The following is a 22,957-nucleotide window of genomic DNA, read 5'->3' on the forward strand; positions in this document are numbered from 1 at the left end:
AGTGTGGATGTACCGCGAGTTGGCTTGGTGTTCACCGCCAGTTCCCTCACGCGGCCCACAGTATATACTCGAGATATTGGGGTATGTTTCCATGTGAGGAACTACTCCGTCGATTGAGGTTACTTTGGCGATCTTGTTCAGGAAAAGCAAAATTCCGAAAACGATCGGGTCGTGCTGCTAATCAGCTTCTCTCTGTGGTTCAACTTACGATTTCGGGTTTCGCATGGCACTTCGAGACTGTGTTGTGTATTTACGATCTCGCTACTGATGCAGTTAAGAAGACGGTGCATCGTGAAGCCGTATGGGCTGCAGATTATTGGAAATTTTTGAAAGGAAATTGAATAATATAACCAGGGCTAGAGACTAAGAGGTTATACCGTGGTACACAGGGGGTATTGCTCCATTGATTGGGTTTAGTATTAGCAAGTGAAGGAAGTTGTTTGCATTTCGCGTTGCGATATTTCCGGTGACGCTGTGGCAGACATTGCAGTGTAGTCTCTTCTAAAAGCTGAATACGGTAAAAAGATACTGAAGTGGTGGAAGCTTTTAATTATGATGCTGTTTTCAAATCATGGTAACAGTTGTTCGGTGTGTGTCTTAGCAACATGAATTTAGGAGATAAGAATAGTGGTTGAACTCTGCCCCACCCGCTCCCTTTCCTCTTCTAAAAGCTGAAAACGGTAAAAAGGTACTGAAGTGGTGGAAGCTTTTAATTATGATGCTGTTTTCAAATCATGGTAACAGTTGTTCGGTGTGTGTCTTAGCAACATGTATTTAGGATATAAGAATAGTGGTTGAACTCTGCTCCACCCCGCTCCCTTTCTTTTCGACTGATCAACTATGGAGGTCATTGGGCGCTACGGCATGATGTGCTGGCGTCCATAGACGTCTGATCTACCTAACAGAAATACCATTGCTCGACATGATATTCATTGATTCCTACCTCTGTGCGTTTTTTTCTGATGACGTCGATAAAGTGTCTTCAGTCTGCTTACACACCAAACAACCCCAGCTCTGAGGGCATGAAAGAATAATTTTATGATTCCCTGTTCCCTCCAGCTAGAAGCTCCGATATCTTAATGTATATGTGGGCAGGTTTAGCGAATCTGAGTCTCAATTGGATGCTCGAATGAGACGGGACGCTCCACGTACCGAAAGTGGCAAACGGTTAACTCAGGAAGCGAAAGCAATTTGACGAGGAAGGTCAATGTAAAGGAAGGGGCCCGAACCCCCGAGCAGCTTATGCGCACAATCCCGCGATCGGAGATAAGTGATATACTCCGAAATTTAGTATAGAAGATCTCGACAATCAGCTGATCGCCATGTGGTCCAAATGGGCTCAAAGCTTTTATCGATAGGGTGAGCGCTTATGTTTGAAGCTTGTGTTGGCTAGATAAAACGGGTATTCAGCACATAACTTAGGCAGCCATTCTCCAGTATCCTTACGGTGAGCTTCAGCACCAAACTGGTCATCATTACGAGCATTCTCAACGGTCTGTCCGCATCATCTACCAAAACTAGCCAGTGACTCAGTAGTCTGACTCACTTGGTTGCAGGTTCTGGTACAGCCAGAAGGTGCAGGGATTAAGCCATTTTTGGGTCACTCCTAATGCGACTGTGCACAACAAGCTCCTTCTGAGAAGCATCAGACTTTTTGTTTTCAAAAGTATTTCGACCGCCGGCTGTCACGGTTAACGTTTGGGCGATCGGAGTGTAAAGTTTTGGGGGCCGACACTATCTAAGCCATCCTCCATCAGGAAAAGGCAGCATCAGGACTTCCGTAAAATGGAAGTGGTGGTTGCCTAAGGGAAACACCTTACTATCTTTACATTCTTACGGTAGAGGGCCATCTTACAATGCTCCTCAGCGACTGATTCCCCGCCTCCTTCGTATGGTTGAACACGCAGGAACGAAGATTCAGGTTTGCTCAGCAGTAAATGCCAAGATTAGGAGCTTCGTCACATTAGAGAAGAAGGCGAAGGGCGCTTTCGCGTGGATCCAGCTATAATTGCAGGTAGGGTGTGTTTTCTTTGCGGTATCAGCCTTCAATCCAAACGCAGCGAAAAACAGATGGACGTAAATAGTGACAGGCATTAGTAAGATGCACGTAAAGTTCACCTGCCCCCGATGTAGTCAACAGGATGACATAGAAATCATTTTTTCAATGCAACTGTTCGCTGATTCAGAATACATAAATTCGAAACAGTTCAGTCGTTAAGGTACGAACTTACTGACGGGAAAGTTCATCGATCTGACCAGGATCGAGCAGCTCGACTTCTCCAGTCTAGCCTTAGGGAATTTGGCAGTATCCCAACCCTTGGGCTTGCTTCAAGAAGCGTCACTGTTGTACACCAAATAGTTGATAGTCTATTTACGATTATTTTCGATTAGGCTGTTCACACTATGGCAAGATTAATAAACTGACAAATAGGAATAAATGTAGTGTCACAATAAAGCGAGCTCCTTGCATTTTTCAGTCAGCACATCGCTTTGTGCATTGATCAGCTTGGTGGATACGTATATGATGAATAGTCCAACCAGTCGCCAGAGAGGTTAGACTTGAAGCCCCACTGGGCAGTTCCTTGATGGCGAGATGGCTCAAGTGGTTAGAGCGCGAATTTACTGACCGGAAGGTCCATGGTTCGAACCCGACCTCTGCCTCTCGACTTCCCCCCTGTCTAGGCTTGGGCAACCTGACAGTATCCCAGCCCTCGTGCTTCCTTCGGGTGGCATGGCAGCTAGGCACCGAAAGGGCGCTACAGCTGAACGATTTTCGATTTTTTTTTAGTTCCTTGATACAATTCCGAGTGGACGTATGCACTGCTGACGGATTCCAACAGAGATAAAATAGTTGAACTTTGGTTCTGGAATTTTCAGCGTAAAATGACTTCACTTGTAGGATGGAATCTCTATTGAATTGACCGAGTCACAGTCCTGTTTGCACCATATTGGCTGTTGTGTCTTGATGAACAGACCATTTAGAGTCCTCTGAGGGCGCATCACCCACGGAACGAAACTGATCCCATCGACAACAGCTACGAATCAATAACGGACAAATTTGTGGATTCCGACCACATGCTCGTCCAGAGTTGCTCTTATCCCCGTTTTACAGGCTCACGAAAGGTGTCGACAGGCCCTTTAACTATTCAAGGGTTGACTGATTTCGAATTTAAACGAAATTACCAGATTCATCTTCTGGGCTCCCTTCGAAATGTTTCACCGTCGGATGTCAGCTCACACTGGAAACGGACCGCCATATCTTTGCACAGCGCTCGGAATTTGAATGTTTGTCGGCGCTACCAGGTCAGCACAGGCGCTGGATATCAGATAGAACAATGGCGCTGACTGAATCGCGAAGAACTCTTTTCAGTGGTCCCAAGCGTAATTCACCAGGGAGAATTATCAGACGCCAAGTAAAACAGCCTGTCCGCCAACCGTGAAGCCTTGGGGACAGGGAAGTCTAGAAGGTCCAGAGAGTAGGGAATACCCGAAAAGCATTTCAGTTGATCCGTGTGATCGGGCCGCAGAAACTTCCTGTGAGCGCAACCATCAGATGTCAAGTGGGTGTGATCATTCTGGACGTCTCGACCGCACAGTGAACAGAGAGAATCGTGGAAGTTGGAAGTGAAGCAGAATCCTGGACAGTAAACTCAGAAACCATACGGCCTCTGAGGTCTAGGAACACAAATTCTTCCAGGCGTCGCCGAGCTTCTAGTCCCGATGACCTCCCACCTAAATTGTTCAATGCTGGGGCTGAAGTCCTCAGTCAACACTCATCTGATCTACTTGATTCCATCTGGGAAGAGAACACCATTCCAAAAAGCTTGTGATAGTGCCCGTTTTTTTTGGAAAGGAGCTCGCGATGAGTGAAGGAATCATCTTGGAATCGGCCTGCTCCCAATCTTAACGAGACTGTTCGAGTTACTTGTCCATTGTCGGCTTCTGGTGGTCTTCTAACCATTAACTCGAGAAAAGTAAACCGAATTCCAGTCCGGTGAGGACGGTGTAGGCCGAATTTTCGCACACCGCCAGGTGCTACAATAATCCCATTCCTGGCGCGTTGAAATCTGTTGACCATTTCTGTTCTCCTTAATACGCTTTTTATCAAGGACATTCATCGAAGACAGTACTCTCCCAACTTTGAGAACTTCCGCATACAAAGTGGTGTCGAATCTTTCCATTTCGGGATGGATGAGATAATGAGACGAACGGTGGACGTCTTCAAAATCCCAGTGTTCTAATAGCCGCTGACGAAACACTTGTCGATCAAGAATAGGAAGACAATGCTGTTTTCGTCTTTGATGAGCAGAAGAAGACGTCGGAAACAGTGTCGCTGTCGGATGGTGAAAATATGGTCGACGCATCCCCTTGAAGGAGGGAACCCAGTTGGGTTTTCACGAATCTGTTTCTCTGCGTTCAGTCAACTTTCGAGGGCTAAGACCAAAGACGAGCTTCGAAACCACGGCTAACAGGATGAGGCCACTGTAGTTTTTACACAGCGTCCACGCCTTTTTGAGTACATTGATAACTGTCGAGGTGCCTTATTCTGCAGGCCCTTTCTCTTCACTCCACATCGCACCAATGAGCTTTGTCAGATAGATCATCATGAAGAGTGCTGGATGCGGGCCGTCCGGTCCTGGTGACCTCTCGTATTTCAGTGCGGATATTTCATACTTCATTTCTTCTTCCGAGGATAAATAAGGGTTTACAATCGTTCGCCCATATGTAGTATCTCCACAGTTTGGGTTGCAGGAGGCCAGCTAAACTGTTCCTCAACGTTTTCGACGCATTTTCCCAGTAGGTGGTCTTGCGAAAATATTAATGAACCGTCTGTTTTACATATCGTTTCACCGACTGTTGCTTTCCTAGGGCGAGTCGATCGTAGCAGTTGGTATAGGGTACGGTTGTTTCCGGTAGCAAAAGACTTCTGCATCTCCTGAACTCACGATGTCTACTGAAGATCTCGGTCTTTCCTTGGGCTGTTCACGGAGAGCTCACCAAATATTTCGTATCGGAAATGGTGTCCTCAAAGGTTACTTACACCCTCTCAATCATCATTTAATTTCCTCATCGACGAGATTATGAAACGAACATTGGAGGGTCTTAGAATCGCTGACCGCTGAGAAAACCTCTTCGTACTCCCTCGATTATTATTTAATTTCCTCATCGATGAGGTTATAAAACGAACACCGGAAGGCCTTCGAATCCCTGGCCGCTGAGAAAACCTCTTCGATCCCCAATATGCAGACGATTTCGAAGAGGAGGTGAAGACTCAGGTGTTTTTGGATGAACTGACCTTTGCCATGCGCTTTGCACTCACCAACTATAAGGCCATGCTCCTGGACAATCAGTCGGAGTTGTGGAGCGTTTTACGTATCTTGGAAATTGTATTACTTGCGATCGTTGTACGACAGCTGCACGAATCTCGGGCTGCGTTTGCAAATTTGAGCGGATATACCCCTGAATATGAAGGGACGTGTGCATCGGACTATAGTAAGGACTGTTCTGGTGTAGGGCTGATAGGCGTGGCCTCCGTGAGCTTTCAGGTGTCCGACAACCGCTATCTCAGAGCCATATCTGTATAGACTGGTGAGGGTAAATTCGAAAGGAGATATCAGGAAACTATTGTTCGGTTGTGCAACAGTCTCCTATCAGAGATTGTAATAATATAATAATCATTCAGCTGTAGCACACTTCCGGTGCCTAGCTGTCATGCCACCCGAAGGAAGCACGAGGGATGGGATACTGCCAGGCTTCCCAAGCCTAGACAGGGGAAGTCGAGAGGCAGAGGTCGGGTTCGAACCATGGACCTTCCGGTCAGTAAATTCGCGCTCTAACCATTTCGGTCATCTCACCCCCTATCAACGAATGTGTCCAGTATCAGAAGCTCCGGTGAGCGGCCATGAATTGCGTGTGGCGAACCATCGTTTACCGAAGAGAGTACAGTTTTCTGTGCCCCATTCAGAGTGGCGCAAGCAGATTAGTGGTCAACCTATGCCCTGAAGCAGATAACAAAGCGTAAACTGTATGAGCGAATCGCCTTCCTGAATAAGGTTCCTGTGACCCCCACCCTCTGCATTGTTCAAGACACTGTAAGTTGTCGCTGCTAATCAATTTCAGTAGTTCTTCTTGTCAGTTTCTATCCTGAGTGCCAGATAGAGTGTCTGGAGTTGTGGGTGCCTTGGAATGATTGTGTTAGACCAGCACTGAGTCATATCTTTGTGTACTTTTATTTTAAAATCATGGCTATACTGCAGTGACGTATCAGTGCTGAACTCTGCTGTGGATGAATTGTGACGGAACGACATTACGGCGCATTTTTAAACTTGGATATCTGTTGGTTTTTCACTGACCACTGATTTCAGCGGTGGTCCGTTACATCTGAAAAAGATTCTTATCATTGTCTGTTCAGATCGATTCCAAAGTCTTGCCGTGGTCAGAGGGCAGTGCTCCATTTAATTACATTTGACAATGTAAGCTCCAACAGTCGGGCTAAGATTGTCCGGCATCCAACTCAGCAGAGACGAGTGAATTCTGTCACAGTAGAGGATCGCTCGAGGCCCTATACATATCCGGCTCAGTGACATGGTTGAATAACTACTTTGTATCGACCAGCTAAACTCAGGACTGACAGCAGTTTTAAACCAAAGAGAAAGGGCGTTGATTTTACTAATTAGTGTTTAATGTGACGATAGGGGAGTGTCTGTTCCAAACAGTAGTCCTTCCTTCATTGGCACAAGGTTCAGTGTCCCGGAAATTCGGCATCCCAGACGACTGTCAACTCCTCATATGGGAGTACCTCAAGATTTTTCGAGCTGAAGGCATTGTTGGCTGAGGAAAATTACCCGCTCCAAGCAGTAATCACATGGATGAAACTTTGGTAGATGAAAATATATAAGTTACCGTGTAACTCTTGTCGTTATCCGAGATCAAAAACGTGAACGGATGGATTGATTCAACACGGTATTTTTTGTTTACGGGGCACCACAAAGTGTTTGAAAACGTCGCGGCTTTCTGACCTAATACTGCCTGCGCGAAACCACAGGCTTGTTTCTCACGGAAATGCTCTTTGCCTACAATCCACTTGCGTCTCTGGGAGATCGTAAGCACCTTTTACTGAGCCACTGATATGACCGACTCACTCTTGTTTGAACAGTCAACCATCCCTCCCGAAGCAACAACCTATTTCAGGAAGCAATCGATTGGAGTTTGACGCCCAAAGGAATGCAAGGTAAATTTTGTAAGCAAGGTAAAGCAGCTGCACATCTTGCGGGAGCCGCAACTTACCTGTTTCAGACCCAGTTTGCAGTAACTGTCTAAACGAATAATGACCCGTGAAGTAAAGTATGTTACTACAGGTTGTCTCCAACTACCATTTGTAAACTAAGATATCAGGGAGACCGCGATGACACTGCGTTTTCTCAATCAATGACCAGCTGCCCCACAAGTGTTTACCTGATTTCCCAGCTTTTCGAAGACCAAGTTTATATTCCGAAATTCCTACATTCTACTAATGAATAAGAGCAGGATCTTCACACATTATTGGTAAAGGTACACTTGAACAAAGTACAAAACTGACCCGCTTCAATCAAAAGCACTCTTGGAGAGATTCGAGCCCGGGTTGACGAAAAGCGCTAATTCCCCTTGTGAGCAGAGTCACGCGCTGCCGCCCGCTTTCCTGTTTTATTTGCTCCCTGGTGAGGCTTTGCTTACTTGCAGTTGCCAATGTTGATATTTACTCACCCATGTTCGCTTCCAATTTCGTGTACCCCGGAGATCGAAAACGGACCCTCGGATTGCAGGTGAGCACTGTGCCCACCTCGCCAAATGACTCCCCCCGCGTTACATTTTCGTATAACCTCGCACTGCACCATACATGATAGTACCCGCGGCAAGTCTGCTCTAAGCGAGCCCACTTTTAAGATGCACTCGGCGCGTGAAAACCCGTCAATTAAACCGCGGGTATATTCATTTTGCGCCAGATCGACCCGGCACCCGTTTCCAGAGCTCCGTTCTCGATTCGCTACGTACTGTCCTGCATCACCCCTCAAAGTGCTCATTTAGCTCTGGAGGGTGGAAAGCGGGTCTGCACGTAGTTTGCTGCTCACCCGTCCAGGAGCTCTGCCGCCTCATTTCTAGTCCTGCTCTATTGACTGCACTTCACTAAATCCCTTTGTTCAGAGACAGAAGTTTGGGTTTGGTCTAAAAGCGGGATGATCACGATGCAGATGCATCACGGACAGCAAAACCACAGACCAGGAAGATACAATGGCGACATATTAACGGTCGTGACTTCAGTGGAGGCGAGGGCTAAGACCCCTGCGCCGCGAATATAAAAAGCCTATTAACGTCATCATCGACAGCATGACATCAGTGCTCAACTCCGGTGCTTCACTGCCGTACAACCATGACTTATTTGAAAACCTTATTGTAAGGAAAAGAGTAAAGGTGGACAGAGGGACTAAGTGCTAGCTTACCACACTCATTCAGGCGATCTGGATAGAAACTGACAAGAACGCCACTGACATTGTTTGGCAGCCACATCTTGTAGTGTCCACATGTCCCAATCAACGCATGTTACCTGGAGAAAGCAGCCGGTAGCCGTCTACACTCTTTGGAGCACCCATATCACATGGAAAGTCACCCCGTCCTGCCAGTCATCGTTGCCATACCACGGCAGCCAAGTCTCGGTACGGATATACCTCCAAGGACTCCCCAACCGCAGCATGGACTGGGCGACGAGGACGAATGCGGCAACTCTGCCATCACATCTGATCGTGGCATAATACCCAGGATATGGGGTTTTCCGGGGAAATCACGAGACCCCAATCCGGTGCGGGGAATCCGATCTAATGTCAGTCAAGCCACACTCAACCTAAAACCAGTGCACTATCCACGGCAGACTGAAGGTGGGTAGACCGCACGGGTCCATTCGACCTAACCTTCAGCCCAGTGAACACCGGCAAACAAACCTCTGTGAGATAAGTACGGTTGTCGGGCCCACGAAACCCCGCCTGCTAATCTCAGGATACTGCATTGAGACACCCAAAACCGATTGCCCCGTAAATGATGAAAACGAACACCGAAAGTCACAATGTGGTGGCCCTAAATAGGGCCGTTGTGCGTTCTCGTGCGGAAGGAATGACCGAAGCGGAATTAACCACCGAAGCCGTAGAGAGTGCGGCCTTGGCGTTTCAAGGCGTACACAACGTCCATAGCAGTGACGGTCTTTCGCTTGGCATGCTCGGTGTAGGTGACGGCGTCACGGATGACGTTCTCAAGGAACACCTTGAGGACACCGCGAGTCTCCTCGTAGATCAGACCGGAGATGCGTTTCACACCACCTCGGCGAGCGAGACGGCGGATTGCGGGTTTGGTGATCCCCTGGATGTTATCGCGGAGAACCTTGCGATGGCGTTTCGCTCCTCCCTTTCCGAGTCCTTTACCACCCTTACCACGTCCAGACATGATGATGGGTTGTTACAGACAAGACCGCAACGAGACAACGGGGTCATTCACACGACGGGACATAGGGAACTTGCCGTCCAAAAATAAGGTAGAACTTGAGCCAATCAGAACGCTAGGTTTGATTGACTATAACAATCGTTTGCCTCTCTGTGAACTGAAGATATCCCTGCTCAGCTTAATTGTATTAGCACTTGCAAATCTATTCCTTAACCTATATGGACGGAAAGATTTTGAAACGAGCAGCCTGCTGCATGCGCTGGTGTGATATCATTGCTGTTTACATGGCTATATGAACGGCGAACGCCGTCGAAGTTGACTGCGTCGCAGCCATCCTGACCACGTAGACAACTAATGTGGATGTACCTCGAATTGACTTAGTGTTTGCCGGTGGTTACTTCATGAGGGCGAACATCTTAGTTGGTACGATACTCGAGGTATTATAGTATGCTTTCATGTGGGAAACTATTGAAGGCTCTCCCACATCTCACGACCGGTTTCAGCCTTCTTAGTGGCTATTAGATAGGTGCGATCATTGAGTCTCCACCAAGTTCATGTGCTACTTGATCCCAATTGAATGAAATCACAAAAAACTAATTTGCATACTGGATTGGTTGTCATGAGTGCCTCAGCTAAGCCCTTCTGTCATGATATTTATAAAACTGATGGAAACATTAGAAATGCGCCTATGCGTTAAGCCCCAAGAATAGTGAAACCAATCGTTGCTGTGCAAGGACTCTCAGCAATGTTGCCAATGGTCTCCTTCAAGAGTACTCGGAGTCTCAATTTTGCTCCATGTACTTCTTCGACAACTTATTTTATAGTACAATAAATTTTGTCACAAATTTTCTTCAAGAAGGAAATCATAGGCTCAAACCGGTGAATTACCCCCTAGGACTTTAATACCCACCGAATCTATTGAACACGTGAGGTAACTAGTCAGGGGATCAACCTTTGACCTGGAACAGATATGAAGAAACATCTGGATGCTATCGGGGCGAATCGCCTTCCAAGATGAGGTGTAAGTGGAGAGTCTGGTTGCTAAGGCAGGCAGTAGCGTGCTTTTCAGTTTCTATCCAGATTAACCGAATGAATGTCTGGAGGTGTATGGACCCTTGGAGCGAATGCGACAGCCTGGAACTAAGTTGCTTCTCTGTCCACCTTTTCTTCGCAAAAGTTTTCAAATAAATCATGTTGTAAATCAGTGTTCAACACAGATGCTTCGCTGTTGATTGTGATAGCGGACCAACTGAAGCTGTTTGTGGCTCACGGGAACTGTAGGATCTGATAAAGTCAGGCGTCGCTACCGATATCTGCCGGACCGACGATGCACCCATGAGAAATATGAGAGATATGTTTGACACAACGAACACGTTCGGATGACGTTTTCACTTGCGTCTGCTCCCCTTCCCATCCACTTTGATGCGGACGGACCAGAAAAATCACTAAAATCTTAGGATTGATGCTGAGTAACAGTAAGTACCTCGGGAAAACCAAATACAAAACAACAGAAAGATGAGATCTAAACAGATCACAACTTTACAGCTGTCGGCGCTCTGCCTCCATGGCGCGAGACCGGCGCACCGCTGCGTAACAGTCAGGCGACCGGTACGATTCTCTCAAGGACCCAAAGTACCTAATTTTAGTCCTTGTCTCATGTCTTGCTATCTATGCCCTCTACAGCTTGACATTGAACGATTAGCCCGGTAACACAGACGCGACATTGTGTGATCAGTTGCCTTAGCAACCATGCTGGTGAAGCACCCGTGCTGGCGCAGTAACAATAGCGAACGGAGGCACAAGAACTTAATAAACGGGGTGGGGGGGGCGTACACTGTCAGTGAACTGAAGCGGAACCAACACGAACGCAACTGATCGACTATGGAACAAGAGTGATTAGGCCAAAGCAAAGTTGTCGCTATGCTGAGCTGCACGCCCTCATCACGTCAAAGTGGAGTTTGAACAGCCAAAACCATATCGGCCGCTACCAGGGCATCTGACAGCCAGTAATTTCGGCCACACATACCAACCCCGCTTTTTTACGGGACCAGACACTAGACCAGACTATAAAATGCTGGAAGAAAAGCCAGTTTTGAGTGAGATACGACATGATTCAACTTGCTTGTGCTTTGTTTTAAGGGAACTGACGGAGGAAGCCTGGAATCATGACCTTCAAAGAAAAGTACCATGCTTTTAGTTGCCTCTGCGCAATTCGTGTATTCGGGGTGGCCACGGAATGCTCTGTTGTTCGATCGTCCTCCACATCTTGTCCTGTTTCAACAACTTCAATGAGGTCCCGAATGGCGGTGTGACATGCCTCCTATGTGTGTCGCTAGGATCGCATGCATCAGTTTAAACAGAGCGTACACAGTGAGTTCATCTGGTCCGGGAAACATTTCTCAGGACATTTCTGTTCACGTTATCTACGTGATAAGCACCAATCAACAGGGTGGATAGAGGGTAGATATTCAAAGGATGTGGTCGGAGGAGCGAAAGTGAATCCCGGATTGCTATGGCAACCTAAATCGCGATCAATGTGTGGATTAAGGCATGACCATCCATTGCAACATCGGTTAAGTGCAGTAATGCGCTCTTACAGTAAACAGTTTGTCTCTCGCTTTGTTTAAATCGGTAGACTGTGCCGCATCAGCTGTCGGAAAATGACCTTGTCTAATGCGTACTATTGGCTGTCGTGTTGTTTCGCTCAAATGATTCACACCTCAACGTTTCTCACTCGTCCATACACGTGTCTTCCATCCAGGTCGACTTCCGTTCTTCTGCTCAAATGCCCGATAAATTGAAGCAGCCTAACACCACAGTGGCCAAATACCAGCACTGCCGTGCTCGATGCGGCTCTTTTCTAGACAGACAATGCCCACGACCAATCGAGAATTGAAAACCGGTATGTGATGACCTGGTCTCAGCTGTGACGTGAGCCAAACATGCTTATCGCAAGCTAGAAAATCCGTTCAGCTGTAGCACCCTTTTGGTTTCTAACCGCCATGGCACTAGAAAGGAGTATGAGAACTGGGATACGGCCAGGTTGCCCGAGCCTAGACAGAGGAATTCGTGATGCAGTGGTCGGACTCGAACCACGGACCTTCCGGTCAGTAAATCCGCACTTTAACCATTGAACCATCTAGCTGCTCTCAAATAGCCACTAATGGACAAGTGTTTTCCGCGGAGTTTATTTTTTACTCTCCCCCGGTTCCAGTGATCTCATTGCGATAACAAAACAGATGGAAGTCGGTGTCTTCGACCCACATGACTTTACGACATTCTGTTTCCGGCTCTAGAAGGTCCATCACGTGCCTCAATCTCCTCCTCTTTTCAAATGGATCCAGTTTCATAAAACCTCAGGCCTGTAACTTTTCTGGTTTCTGATGATATCGAGACAGGCCCTGCTCATTGCGCTTCCCCACAGAATTTCTGCATTTAAGACTCTTTCCAAGACCCTCCCCGTGCACCTATCGATTCAGTAATTTGGGTTGAAGTAGAACATAAGTTTGACGGAAATTCAAGGACTGCACCTACCTGAGGAGCCCCAAGAATGGCGCGACCGGTCGTGGGCTGTCGAAGAGTTTTCATTGACCTTGTGAGTAGTTTCCCTTGTGAAAATATAATGCGGTACTTTGGAAAATCACGTCTGAATGGGACATTGTGCAAATTGCATGGCTGAAGAAAAGGGATAACACAATATGGCAATTCGGCTCAGAGAAGTCAGACAGATGTTGCTTTCCATCGACAAAACAACTGGATGTGATCGATCATGCTGCCGCATTACGAGAAAGGGAACGGGTAAAACGATTATTCACGATCGAAGTCTGATTTCATAGTCCTGTGAGAACCGAGTGTTCGAATCTGGTGAAGGGTGTCTTCTCGTGTGATTAGGTTTGTTGCTAAGATCCGATGATACGGTGTCAAGCGGTTCATGCATCATCTTCGTGCATCTAGTAGGTTTTTATGTGTATCTTGCTTCTTCCCTAATACCGGGGAATCCTTCGGGCTGTGAACTGGATTTTGAAATGCCATATTATTCAGACTACTTATGAGTAGACCAACATATGTGTGTGTTTTCCTGGCAGCATTGCTCTTCGTGCATCTAGTAGGTTTTTATGTGTATCTTGCTTCTTCCCTAATACCGGGGAATCCTTCGGGCTGTGAACTGGATTTTGAAATGCCATATTATTCAGACTACTTATGAGTAGACCAACATATGTGTGTTTTTCCGTGCAGCACTGCACGCGCTCCACTCTGATGCGGATGGAGTGTGCACAGCATTCCGGGCTTTATGATACTCTGGATGCTTCTTGATGTGCTTTCTTGGGTGTGAACTGCAGTCACTGTCGTCAGCAGGTCAACAAGAACCAAACTGGCCTCGTTCAGCAAGATCTTCGTATCTTCACCCTCCGAGAGATTCTTGAACACTGACCTGCTTCCAGCAACCAACAATGGCTGTGTTCCTTGACTCGGGAGCTGTCTTTGATTCTGTGAACCGTCGGCACTACGGCACTGTCTTTCGAACAAGCGTGTCTCCCATAAGTTTGTGACTATCCATGAGGCGATGTACACCAACTCCCGTGGACGTGTAAAGGTCTAGGGGGAACTCTCGCCTGAGTTCACCACATCCAGTGGTGTCCGACAGGGCTGTCCTCTCTCACCTTTCCTCTTCAGCTTCGTCGTTGATACGATTATGGAAGGCGCACTACTAGCTCCTACTGCTTATGGGGTCGAAGTTCTCCCGGGGTGTCTGCTCACAGATATCGAGCACGCAGATGACAACACTTCTGGGATCTGATGTCGTGGTAATGCAAAGAATATTAAATAACCTAAGTAATTCTGCCTCATAAGTTGGCATGCACTTCACACCTGCAAAGTGTAAAGTACTACTACAAGGCTGGGTAGGCTCGAACCCAAGCCTCATGCTTGCGGATGAGCCCCTTGAGGTATCAGGTGAGTACGTCTACCTGTGCAGCTGTATCAGTCCCGGTGGTCTAGCGAAAGATACTGTTCCCATCCGCATTGGGAAGACCAGAGCAGCTTTTGTGAACTGCATGTCAGTCGATCGACTTCCCCAAAGGGCAATTTTCGCACAGTCACGTGAAAGGTGGAAGACAGGTGGTCAAACAATTACTTGGCAGCGAATTATCAAAGCCATTACAAACAAACTCAGCTGCACTGGCCATTCCCATCATCCTCGGTGGGGACCCCAAGACGGGCCACATCAATGGTTAGAGACATTGTCAGACATGGCCCAGTCGCGCCCTTAATGGCGCTCGTGCATCTAGGCTATTGCCTTCAAAATCCCTTACTTAACAGCCCACTGATATTGCTGTATATAGGCACCAATTTAGCAGCTCCTGCCTCCAATACGCAGCTACCTACCCAACATCCCTGAATCATCGGTGAACGAAACTGTGGCAGCCACAACCACTGTACGACAGACACGCGTTTGATAATGTCGATGAGGGATTTCGTTGGCAAATGAAGGTTTGACGTTTATCCAGTGGGTCTCTACATAACTAGGGAGCGTCAACGGGACGGGCATTCGTTTCGAGATGGCCCAAGTGGTTAGAGGGCGAATTTACTGACCGGAAGGTCCGTGGTTCGAACCCGAATTCTGCCTCTCGACTTCCCTCCTGTCTAGGCTTGGGCGACCTGGCAGTATCCCAGCCCTCGTGCAACCTTCGGGTGGCATGGCAGTTAGGCACCGGAAGGTGCTACAGCTGAACGATTTTTTCTCTATAGACAGCCCTGGTTTGCACTTTACACTGGTAACTGTCCGCGATCGCCGAAGTAACTATATGTTACACGTGCAAAGTGTGCGCTCGAGTGTAGTATTCGTGTTTGTCTCGAAGTTATTGCCATCGTCTCCTTGTTGTTACTGGAGCACTGGATGATCTGGACTGCAAGGGAGCATGTGTACATTCAAGACCATTCCCACCAATGGCTTTTAATTACTCATCGAAGTTAGAAGATATTTGGGGAAGATGAGATTGATTCTCCAAGTTTTTTCAAAATACTGAATTGAACTGCGGTCCCAGCAATTAATTCATGAAAGAAGAAATCGTCAGCTGTAGGCACCCTTTCGGTGCCTAGCTGCCATGCCACCCAACGGAAGCACGAGGACTGGGATACTGCCAGGTTGCCCCAGCCTAGACAGGGGGAATCGAGAGGCAGAAGTCGGGTTCGAACCACGAATCTTCCGGTCAGTAAATTCGCGCCCCAACCACTTGGGCCATCTCGCCTCAATTAATTAATCCATCCGGGACTGCAATTCACAAAGTCGTTTGTTCACGCTGGTTACAAGCGCCTGAATTTCCTAGGGCAAATTACCTTTCTGTCGATGCTATTCGGAAGACCGACAGATCGATTTCGCGTTCTGACTGCACACGAAGACCATCGGCAGCTACCGGTCGTGTGTGAACTTGGCTCAGTTTCGCCACTCGTTCGGGTTCACCGTTAAATCGGCGTTTAGCTTGTTGGGGCTGGACCAGCCTGTCTGTTCCATCCTGTTTGCACTCCTGATCGCTGGATTCAATTGTGCTGTGTGCTGCGTATCCGTAGGGTAGGGGGATTGAGCTCATAGTCTGATCTGGTCTACCCCACATCCACCCCACACTCGAGGAGACAGCGATGATCCCCCATGCATTGATGCGCGCACCAGACGCAAGTGCGTGCGTGAACACTCCCGTGGGTAAAGGCGACGTTCCGATTGGATGATCGGAAACCCGAGTGAAAAGATGCGGTGGGACACAGGGGGTTAAAGTAGCGGGACTGGCAGATGGTTCAGCACCACATCAACGTACGCAACCTGATGCGGTAAATGAGAGCACATATGAGCAGCGTCTTGATGCTGAAATGATATCTATTTTGAATTTATGGTCATGGCAACTCGCCGAAATCCCGATAACCAAAAGTTATGAATATCTACGTTGGCAAGTGTGAAATTAGCTCGCCTGACAGACACTCCCACCAAGCTAAAACCAGTTCGATGGCTGTCAACGATGTTCAACACCGATGCTTCACTACGTACATCCATGATTTGCTTGAAAGCCTTATTGTAAAGAACAAAGGGACTTAGTGCTAGCTTACCACAATCATTCCGAGGCGCCTACACCTCCAGACGTTCACTCAGGCGATCTGGATAGAAACTGACAACAAGAAGGCCACTGCCATCGATTGGCAGCCATATCTTGTAGTTTCTCCAACTAGGCGCAGTGGGGATCACGCGGTGCCCATCCTCGAAGGCGAGTAGCACCGACAGTACCCAAGCGTTTCGTGATCTTCATACTCCTCTGCCAAATCAAGGGTTGTCCACCTCTCTGTTTACGCCACTCCGAATTGGGCATGGAAAATAGTACTCTTTTCGGTAAACGATGATTCGGCATGCGTACATGTCCCAACCAACGCAACTTCTGGTGCTGAACACATTTTTCAATGGAAGTACCCGTTGCACAACCGAAAACGCGCTTTCTAATTGCCTCGTTACAGATTCGCCGACGCCAACCCACTCAACTGCGTGCCGACGATTTCTTCTTGACTGGGGACGAAACGTTTGCAAACCAATTGCCAAGCTCGGCGAACAGATCAACTACCATCTGATCAACCAACAGTTCGATGGTGTTCACTTTAAATCTGAACTCGCTTGAAGTACCACCTCCCAACAAAAATCACCCCGAGTGTTACCGTACCATTCCAACGAAGACGAAGATGCGAAATTTTCTGGAGCTGAGCTCTCACGGATTTTCACACCAATTAAGTAGTCGGACAATGGCATGAAGCCAACAAGGTCCCACCTAGATGAATGTAGATACTAGAACGTGAATGTCATCCGTATGGGGCACAACCACGAAGAGTTTCCCTCCCTAAAAAGCTCATTTCACAGACGGAGTCGATTAGAATCCTTCGAATAGCTAGCTCCCTCCTAGAACATACCAGTTCAGCTTTGGTGAGTCCCTGCAGAGGGTATTTAGAGTTGGGGTCATCTAACTACTTGGTGTGCAAGATATATTTGGAGTGATTTTTGGTGCAAAAGGATAATGTTAGAAGCGAAGTTTTTTCCGTAACTAAGCGTCTAGATCACCGTGGTGTTGACCTTCGTAAGGAGCACGCTAGGCTCTGTTCTCTCTTTCTCTTTCGATAGAAAGCCCCTCATTCAAATGACTGACAGAAATCGATCGCTTATCGGCGAGAGTTTGTCACTGAAGTACCCTTCCCAAGCCAAACCAAGTAGTTTTTGCCACTCGGTCTCTCCAAAGATGATCAGACAAAACCTCACAACCAAGTCGTCAGCCCCTGGAGGCTACGATAACAGAGAAACTCGAATTCAACCGCCACTCGATGATATCCCATCGTACACTTTAGGATCATCAACTCCCACACACATCTGATGCAATTGCGCAGATTTAGTAAGGTTCCAGGCAGCCTCCACACAAAGTTTGTCCCGCACAGAAGAGAAAGAGTGGTGATGTTTAGAATGACATCGAGCATGAGTGTGGACTCGAACGACAATCTCTGGTGAAATTTCACCGAATATTTGTAAGGTGATGTCTTCCCGAAAGGGGTCTGCGGACAAAAGATCCTAGGTGCCGTGAAAGTGAGGCATCGTAAATGACACACTGGCATCAGTATGTTTCATTAGAAGAATTTGAGGTGTGTATTTCACCCAACGATCGATAGAGTGTTTCCCCTTAAAAAAAGACCATCTACCCCAGGCCAATACCATTTGAGCAATTCTCCCTGAGAGATCTTAATCCGAAGGGATTACTGGAACTTGATGACAGGATAGCCCACAGTCTCTCCTGATCTGCCTTTCTTCGTCTCCAAGGGTTATTTTCTAGCATAATACTTAAGCTCAGTGGTCACGCCTAGAACTTACTGACCCAAAAGTTTGGGGTTCAAACCCAACACCAGCTTCACGACGGCTCCAATTCAGTCTAGTTTATCAGCTATAAGTCGTGTACCATAGACATATTGGTCCCAGTTTGTTCGAAAATTGAAGGCGATAGCTTTGATGGACGACCAACCTGACAGTGTTTTAGTCCTCGTGCTTCCTTCGGGTGGCGTGGCAGCTAGACACCGAAAGGGTTTTACGGCTGAACGATTTTTCATTCTGCCATACTATTTTGCTCTTTGGGTTCCGGAAAACGTTTGATCTTGCTACCTCGCTCTCCCAAACTAATTTCCAAACGCAACCGACTTTATCGCCCACATCTTTATGCCGACGCCTCATCTACATCTTTCTAAAAGCTAACCTGTCCTCTGGAAAGCTCTTTATAGTTAGAACACAAAATCAATAGCTAAGGCATATAGCAAACAGTGACTTGGCAGCGAAGTATAAAAGCCTTTACCAGCAAACTCAGCTGCACTGGTCATTTCGGTCTACCTGGATAGAGACTTCAAAACGGACCACACCAATGGTTAGAGACATTGTCAGACGGCCCAGTCGCGCCCTCAATGGCGCTCATGCATCCAAACTATTGCCTTCAATGCATAGCTCCCTTCCCAATCCCCCTACTCAACAGTCCACCTATAGCACTGTATTTACGCACTCTTCCCAATCCCCCTACTCAACAGTCCACCCATAGCACTGTACTTACGCACCAATTTATCAGCTCCCGCCTCCATTGCGCAGCTACCTACCCCACCTTCCCGAATCATTGGTGAACGAAACTGTGGCAGCTACAATTACTGTACGACAAGTACCCGAGTCTTACAGCTGACGTTGATGATGATGATGATGATCGCAGTATTCCACCCATTTATTCATCAACTGTAGTTCACTCCGATCCAATTTTCAAGCTAGTTTTTTTTATTATAATTTCATTTTTGCACCTTTATAGTGTAGAATATAGCACTGGCTCTCCATACATCATTTTAAATCTGTGACTACTCGCCGTAGGTCAATTGTCTGGAGTGGCTACTGGGATTTCACGATGACAGGAGGTAATACGTTCATCCACGCAGAAATGGAGATGTCTGATGAATGGAAGAACATTTGATCTTAGTCGGTGTGTCGTGTTTTGTTCCGCTTATCCAGCGCGTCCATCCTTATGGGATGGTAGGTGTGGTCACCGTGTCCGGGATTCGACCAATCCAAGCACGGGGGGAGGGGTAAAACTGGTGAGGAAAAAGCGAACAGTAGGTGAATGATTAATCAGCATCCTAGTCTCATTTGCACGAAAAGCGAATAGTCCACGGAAGAGTGAAGGTGGAGAGAAGGTCATTAATGTGATTAGATTTCTTCACTCAAGTTTGTCTAGGTTGATGGTTGATAGGTAGCCGACGTCATGGCAACCGCCACTCTACGTAGCTTGGTGGATGAAGACCTGACGGTTTAAAACAGGTGTGTCGTAGTATCCAACTCTGTTCTGTCGGGTGGGATGGCATCAACTGGAGAACCTAGTTACAGCTTTCCCAGTCATGCAGTGTTCGTTGTCATGTGAAACTCATTTCAATACCGGAGGTTGTTGCCGTGCTGCTCTGGTGTTTCTTAGTCGGATGCATCGGTCATGACGGGCGCCCATCACCAGCAGAAGTCCATTTTCGCCCTAGCGTTCCTGCGAGTGTAGGAGCGTTCTCTCCCCGTAAGGGAATCACTGAGAATGACCGTATTATGTTCGGCACACCACACGAATGAGTACTTTTCATTGTGGTGATGAACTGAGTAAGCATCATAGGGACAGGCGTCTTTGTCATCGCGCAAGGTGAGTAGAATCATTGGACAGGTTGCACATAACAGGGACACAGTAGACCGCTTGCTCTTTCATGGCCACACTATCTCCCCCGAAGAGTGAGTACCCCTCGGACTGGCGAGAGCTGCCCTCTTCTGGGGGGCACATGTGAGATGTACTTTCATTGGATATGGTGGTGGACACATTGAAAAGCTGTCCTATTGGTTAGGCGCAAGTTGGGCCCAAGTAGAATGGAAGATTGAGGGCCGGGCCTACCTGATGAACTCGAAAAGGGCGAATCTGGTCGTAGGCTTTAGAAGATCTTTCAGCAACCATGTGAGTAGTGTGTTCTTTCAAGAAACTCCTACAATGTTATTTGCATGGGCTGGACCCTTACTGCAGCAAGTGGTGGGACAACGGATGTCTGACTACCAAGCATGCTATAGTATTGTTGGCATTAAGACCACCGGTTTTCGGCGCTTCTGTAGAATGCAAGACAGTACCATGTACTAGGATCCCAGTGCGTATGAAGCTATATCAATTGGATAGTTTGGCTTTCGAACATGATAGATAGCAATTTATAAAAGTTTTGAGGACTCAGTTTCGATTGGTGGATGCGGTTCAGCTTACTTGACTCAAACAAGCGATAATTTGGGCCCACTTCCCCCTCCACTTGATAGTGAATAGTGAAACTTGTCAGCAAATTCGGATGGACAGTTGACATTTTTCGGAGTTTTCTTTTGGATACCAAGCAATCCGTGATTCTTTCCCACGAAAGTCAGTTTTTATGACTCTCCGTCGATTCCCTATTTCCATGGATTTTACCGTGAATTTACCGATCTAGCAAAACAGTGAGTGGGAGAACAATCCACCCTGCTGTTGAAGGTGACAACTTCCGCTCTCTCAGCGCCTAGAAGAGTTTTTTTGCGAGGCAGAAGACTGGAACGCATGGTCTAGCCTTGTACCCTGAGCGTACCGTGAGACTGGACACTCGTGACCACATTGCCGCGTGCCACTGCGCACAGCGACCTTGCAACCTGACCTTGAGTGATCGATGTGTCACAGAGTTCTGATTGGTCATGGTAATCAGCGCCTGCAGCCACTGCCATAAGCGGACTACCATAAACGACAGTCGCGGGTAAATGGCTTCTGTGCTACTTCCCTATCCGTTTGAATATGTGTGAACCTTACAGCTTGATCAAAGCTTCAGCTAGACTGAAAAACTTCAGGATTATTTTTCCGAAACAGTTTTGTAAAGTAATTACTGAGCGGTAAACAAGACCTATGTCGATTTACGCTTTAAACCGAAAAAAACACAGTAACTCCGATTCATTGAAGGCAAGTGAAATGATGGAAAGCTTAACAGGTCTGTCTTTCCTCTGGTGACTAGAAAAATATACTTTCCATCATTTCAATCATTCAACGGAGATTGATCCACACAGTATGATCCATTTACTTCAACATTAAACACAGACCTACTCGAGTGATATTACTAGGCTTGCGGAAATACAGGTGATCATAAACGAAATGAGAAGGCAGCTAGACCGGAGGCTAATCCAGAAGATGGAAAATGGTGTACAATATTTCGGTGATAAATTGACAAGTTGATGGGAAGCTGGCAACGCGATCAGTCTCCTGCTCACTCAACAAGTCGCTGGCTCGTTGGACGAATGCGTCCCAAGATAACAGTGTAGACTTCGAAGCAGCTCAATTGGGACTGACTTGATTCTTATTGTCAGAACATTACAACTCGGAGGGAACCAGTCACTCAAAGAACGGTTTTGGGCTTCAGGAAATGCTTCATTCTTGGTCAGGAGAGAAGTGCTGCTACTTGGTATAGACTAGTTTAACTCTCAGGGTAAAATGTCACCCTCATCACCATAGCATCTTGAATTGAGATGAGAACTCGGTGTGAACTACCAAGTTCTGAGTCCATACGGAAGTGAATCTACAACCGTGTTGAATCCACACCGGTTTTCAATTTTACCGTGTACTAAGGTACAGTGCTTCCAGTTGCTAGAGCTTCGTTCACCGAGGAGAAGGACAATGAGGAATTGAGATTGAGGTTGATTGGAGGTGAGGGCGACAAAGTGGACTGTTTGTCTGATGTGGCAGAGCGTGGGGCAGCTACCCAGTGAAAGAGATAGCTTCAATTTATGATGGCCATTGATAGCACACAGCACACGTCCCGGTCCCACAAGTGACGACAATATTGTTACGGTGATGTTATCGGTTAGCATCTTAATGGCGTGCAAATAGACCGTCTGCGAGCGCATTGTGGTGATGGGATGTGATATTGCGCTAGAATACGGAGGAATTGACGCACTGATGATAAATAGGTGTTTATTGTCGACTTCTGTTTTGGCTCCATCGCGTTTAGGCAAACTGATGGCAAGCATCTTACCTCTGTGTACTTGCTCGTCAATGAACTTGGGCGTTGGGGCTTTTCCACGTGGAACTAAAATGGACTCCACCTATTCCAATCTCGGTTTGACGGCTGTATAGAGGATGTAAGTGAGTCATGTATTGTTGACCGACAGATCGACCTCAGCTGGTAGTCAGCCTGATCAACTGGGAGTCCCAGAGCAGAACGTCCTGTTGAAACAACCCATTTCTCTGACTACTCGCTACTTTGCAAGTAGCCTGGGTTGTTCATCGCTGCAAAAACTGAGGTCGGACAAACGAGAGACCTCAGTAAGGAGACCGGAAGCGAGCACATGCACTTTAGAGCGAGGTTGAGTCAGTAAGTACCACGGTGTTATTGGTCAACCATACTGAGGTCGGACAAACGAGAGACCTCAGTATGGAGACCGGAA

The 22,957-nt window shown here is 47.2% G+C and overlaps 1 protein-coding gene across 1 annotated transcript; it reads left to right on the forward strand.

Annotated features, from left to right (window-relative positions):
* Positions 1–7,224: 7,224 nt before the first annotated feature.
* T265_05711 (hypothetical protein) lies at positions 7,225–14,263 on the forward strand (the record flags this gene model as incomplete). Its single annotated transcript, XM_009170784.1, has 6 exons — positions 7,225–7,231; positions 7,720–7,802; positions 8,299–8,430; positions 12,426–12,575; positions 13,908–14,011; positions 14,140–14,263. 6 exons carry the CDS (start codon positions 7,225–7,227, stop codon positions 14,261–14,263), a joined length of 600 nt encoding a protein of 199 aa, XP_009169048.1.
* Positions 14,264–22,957: the final 8,694 nt, after the last annotated feature.

Source organism: Opisthorchis viverrini (genome assembly GCF_000715545.1).
Source record: "Opisthorchis viverrini unplaced genomic scaffold opera_v5_113, whole genome shotgun sequence".
Taxonomy (NCBI): Eukaryota; Metazoa; Platyhelminthes; class Trematoda; order Opisthorchiida; family Opisthorchiidae; genus Opisthorchis; species Opisthorchis viverrini.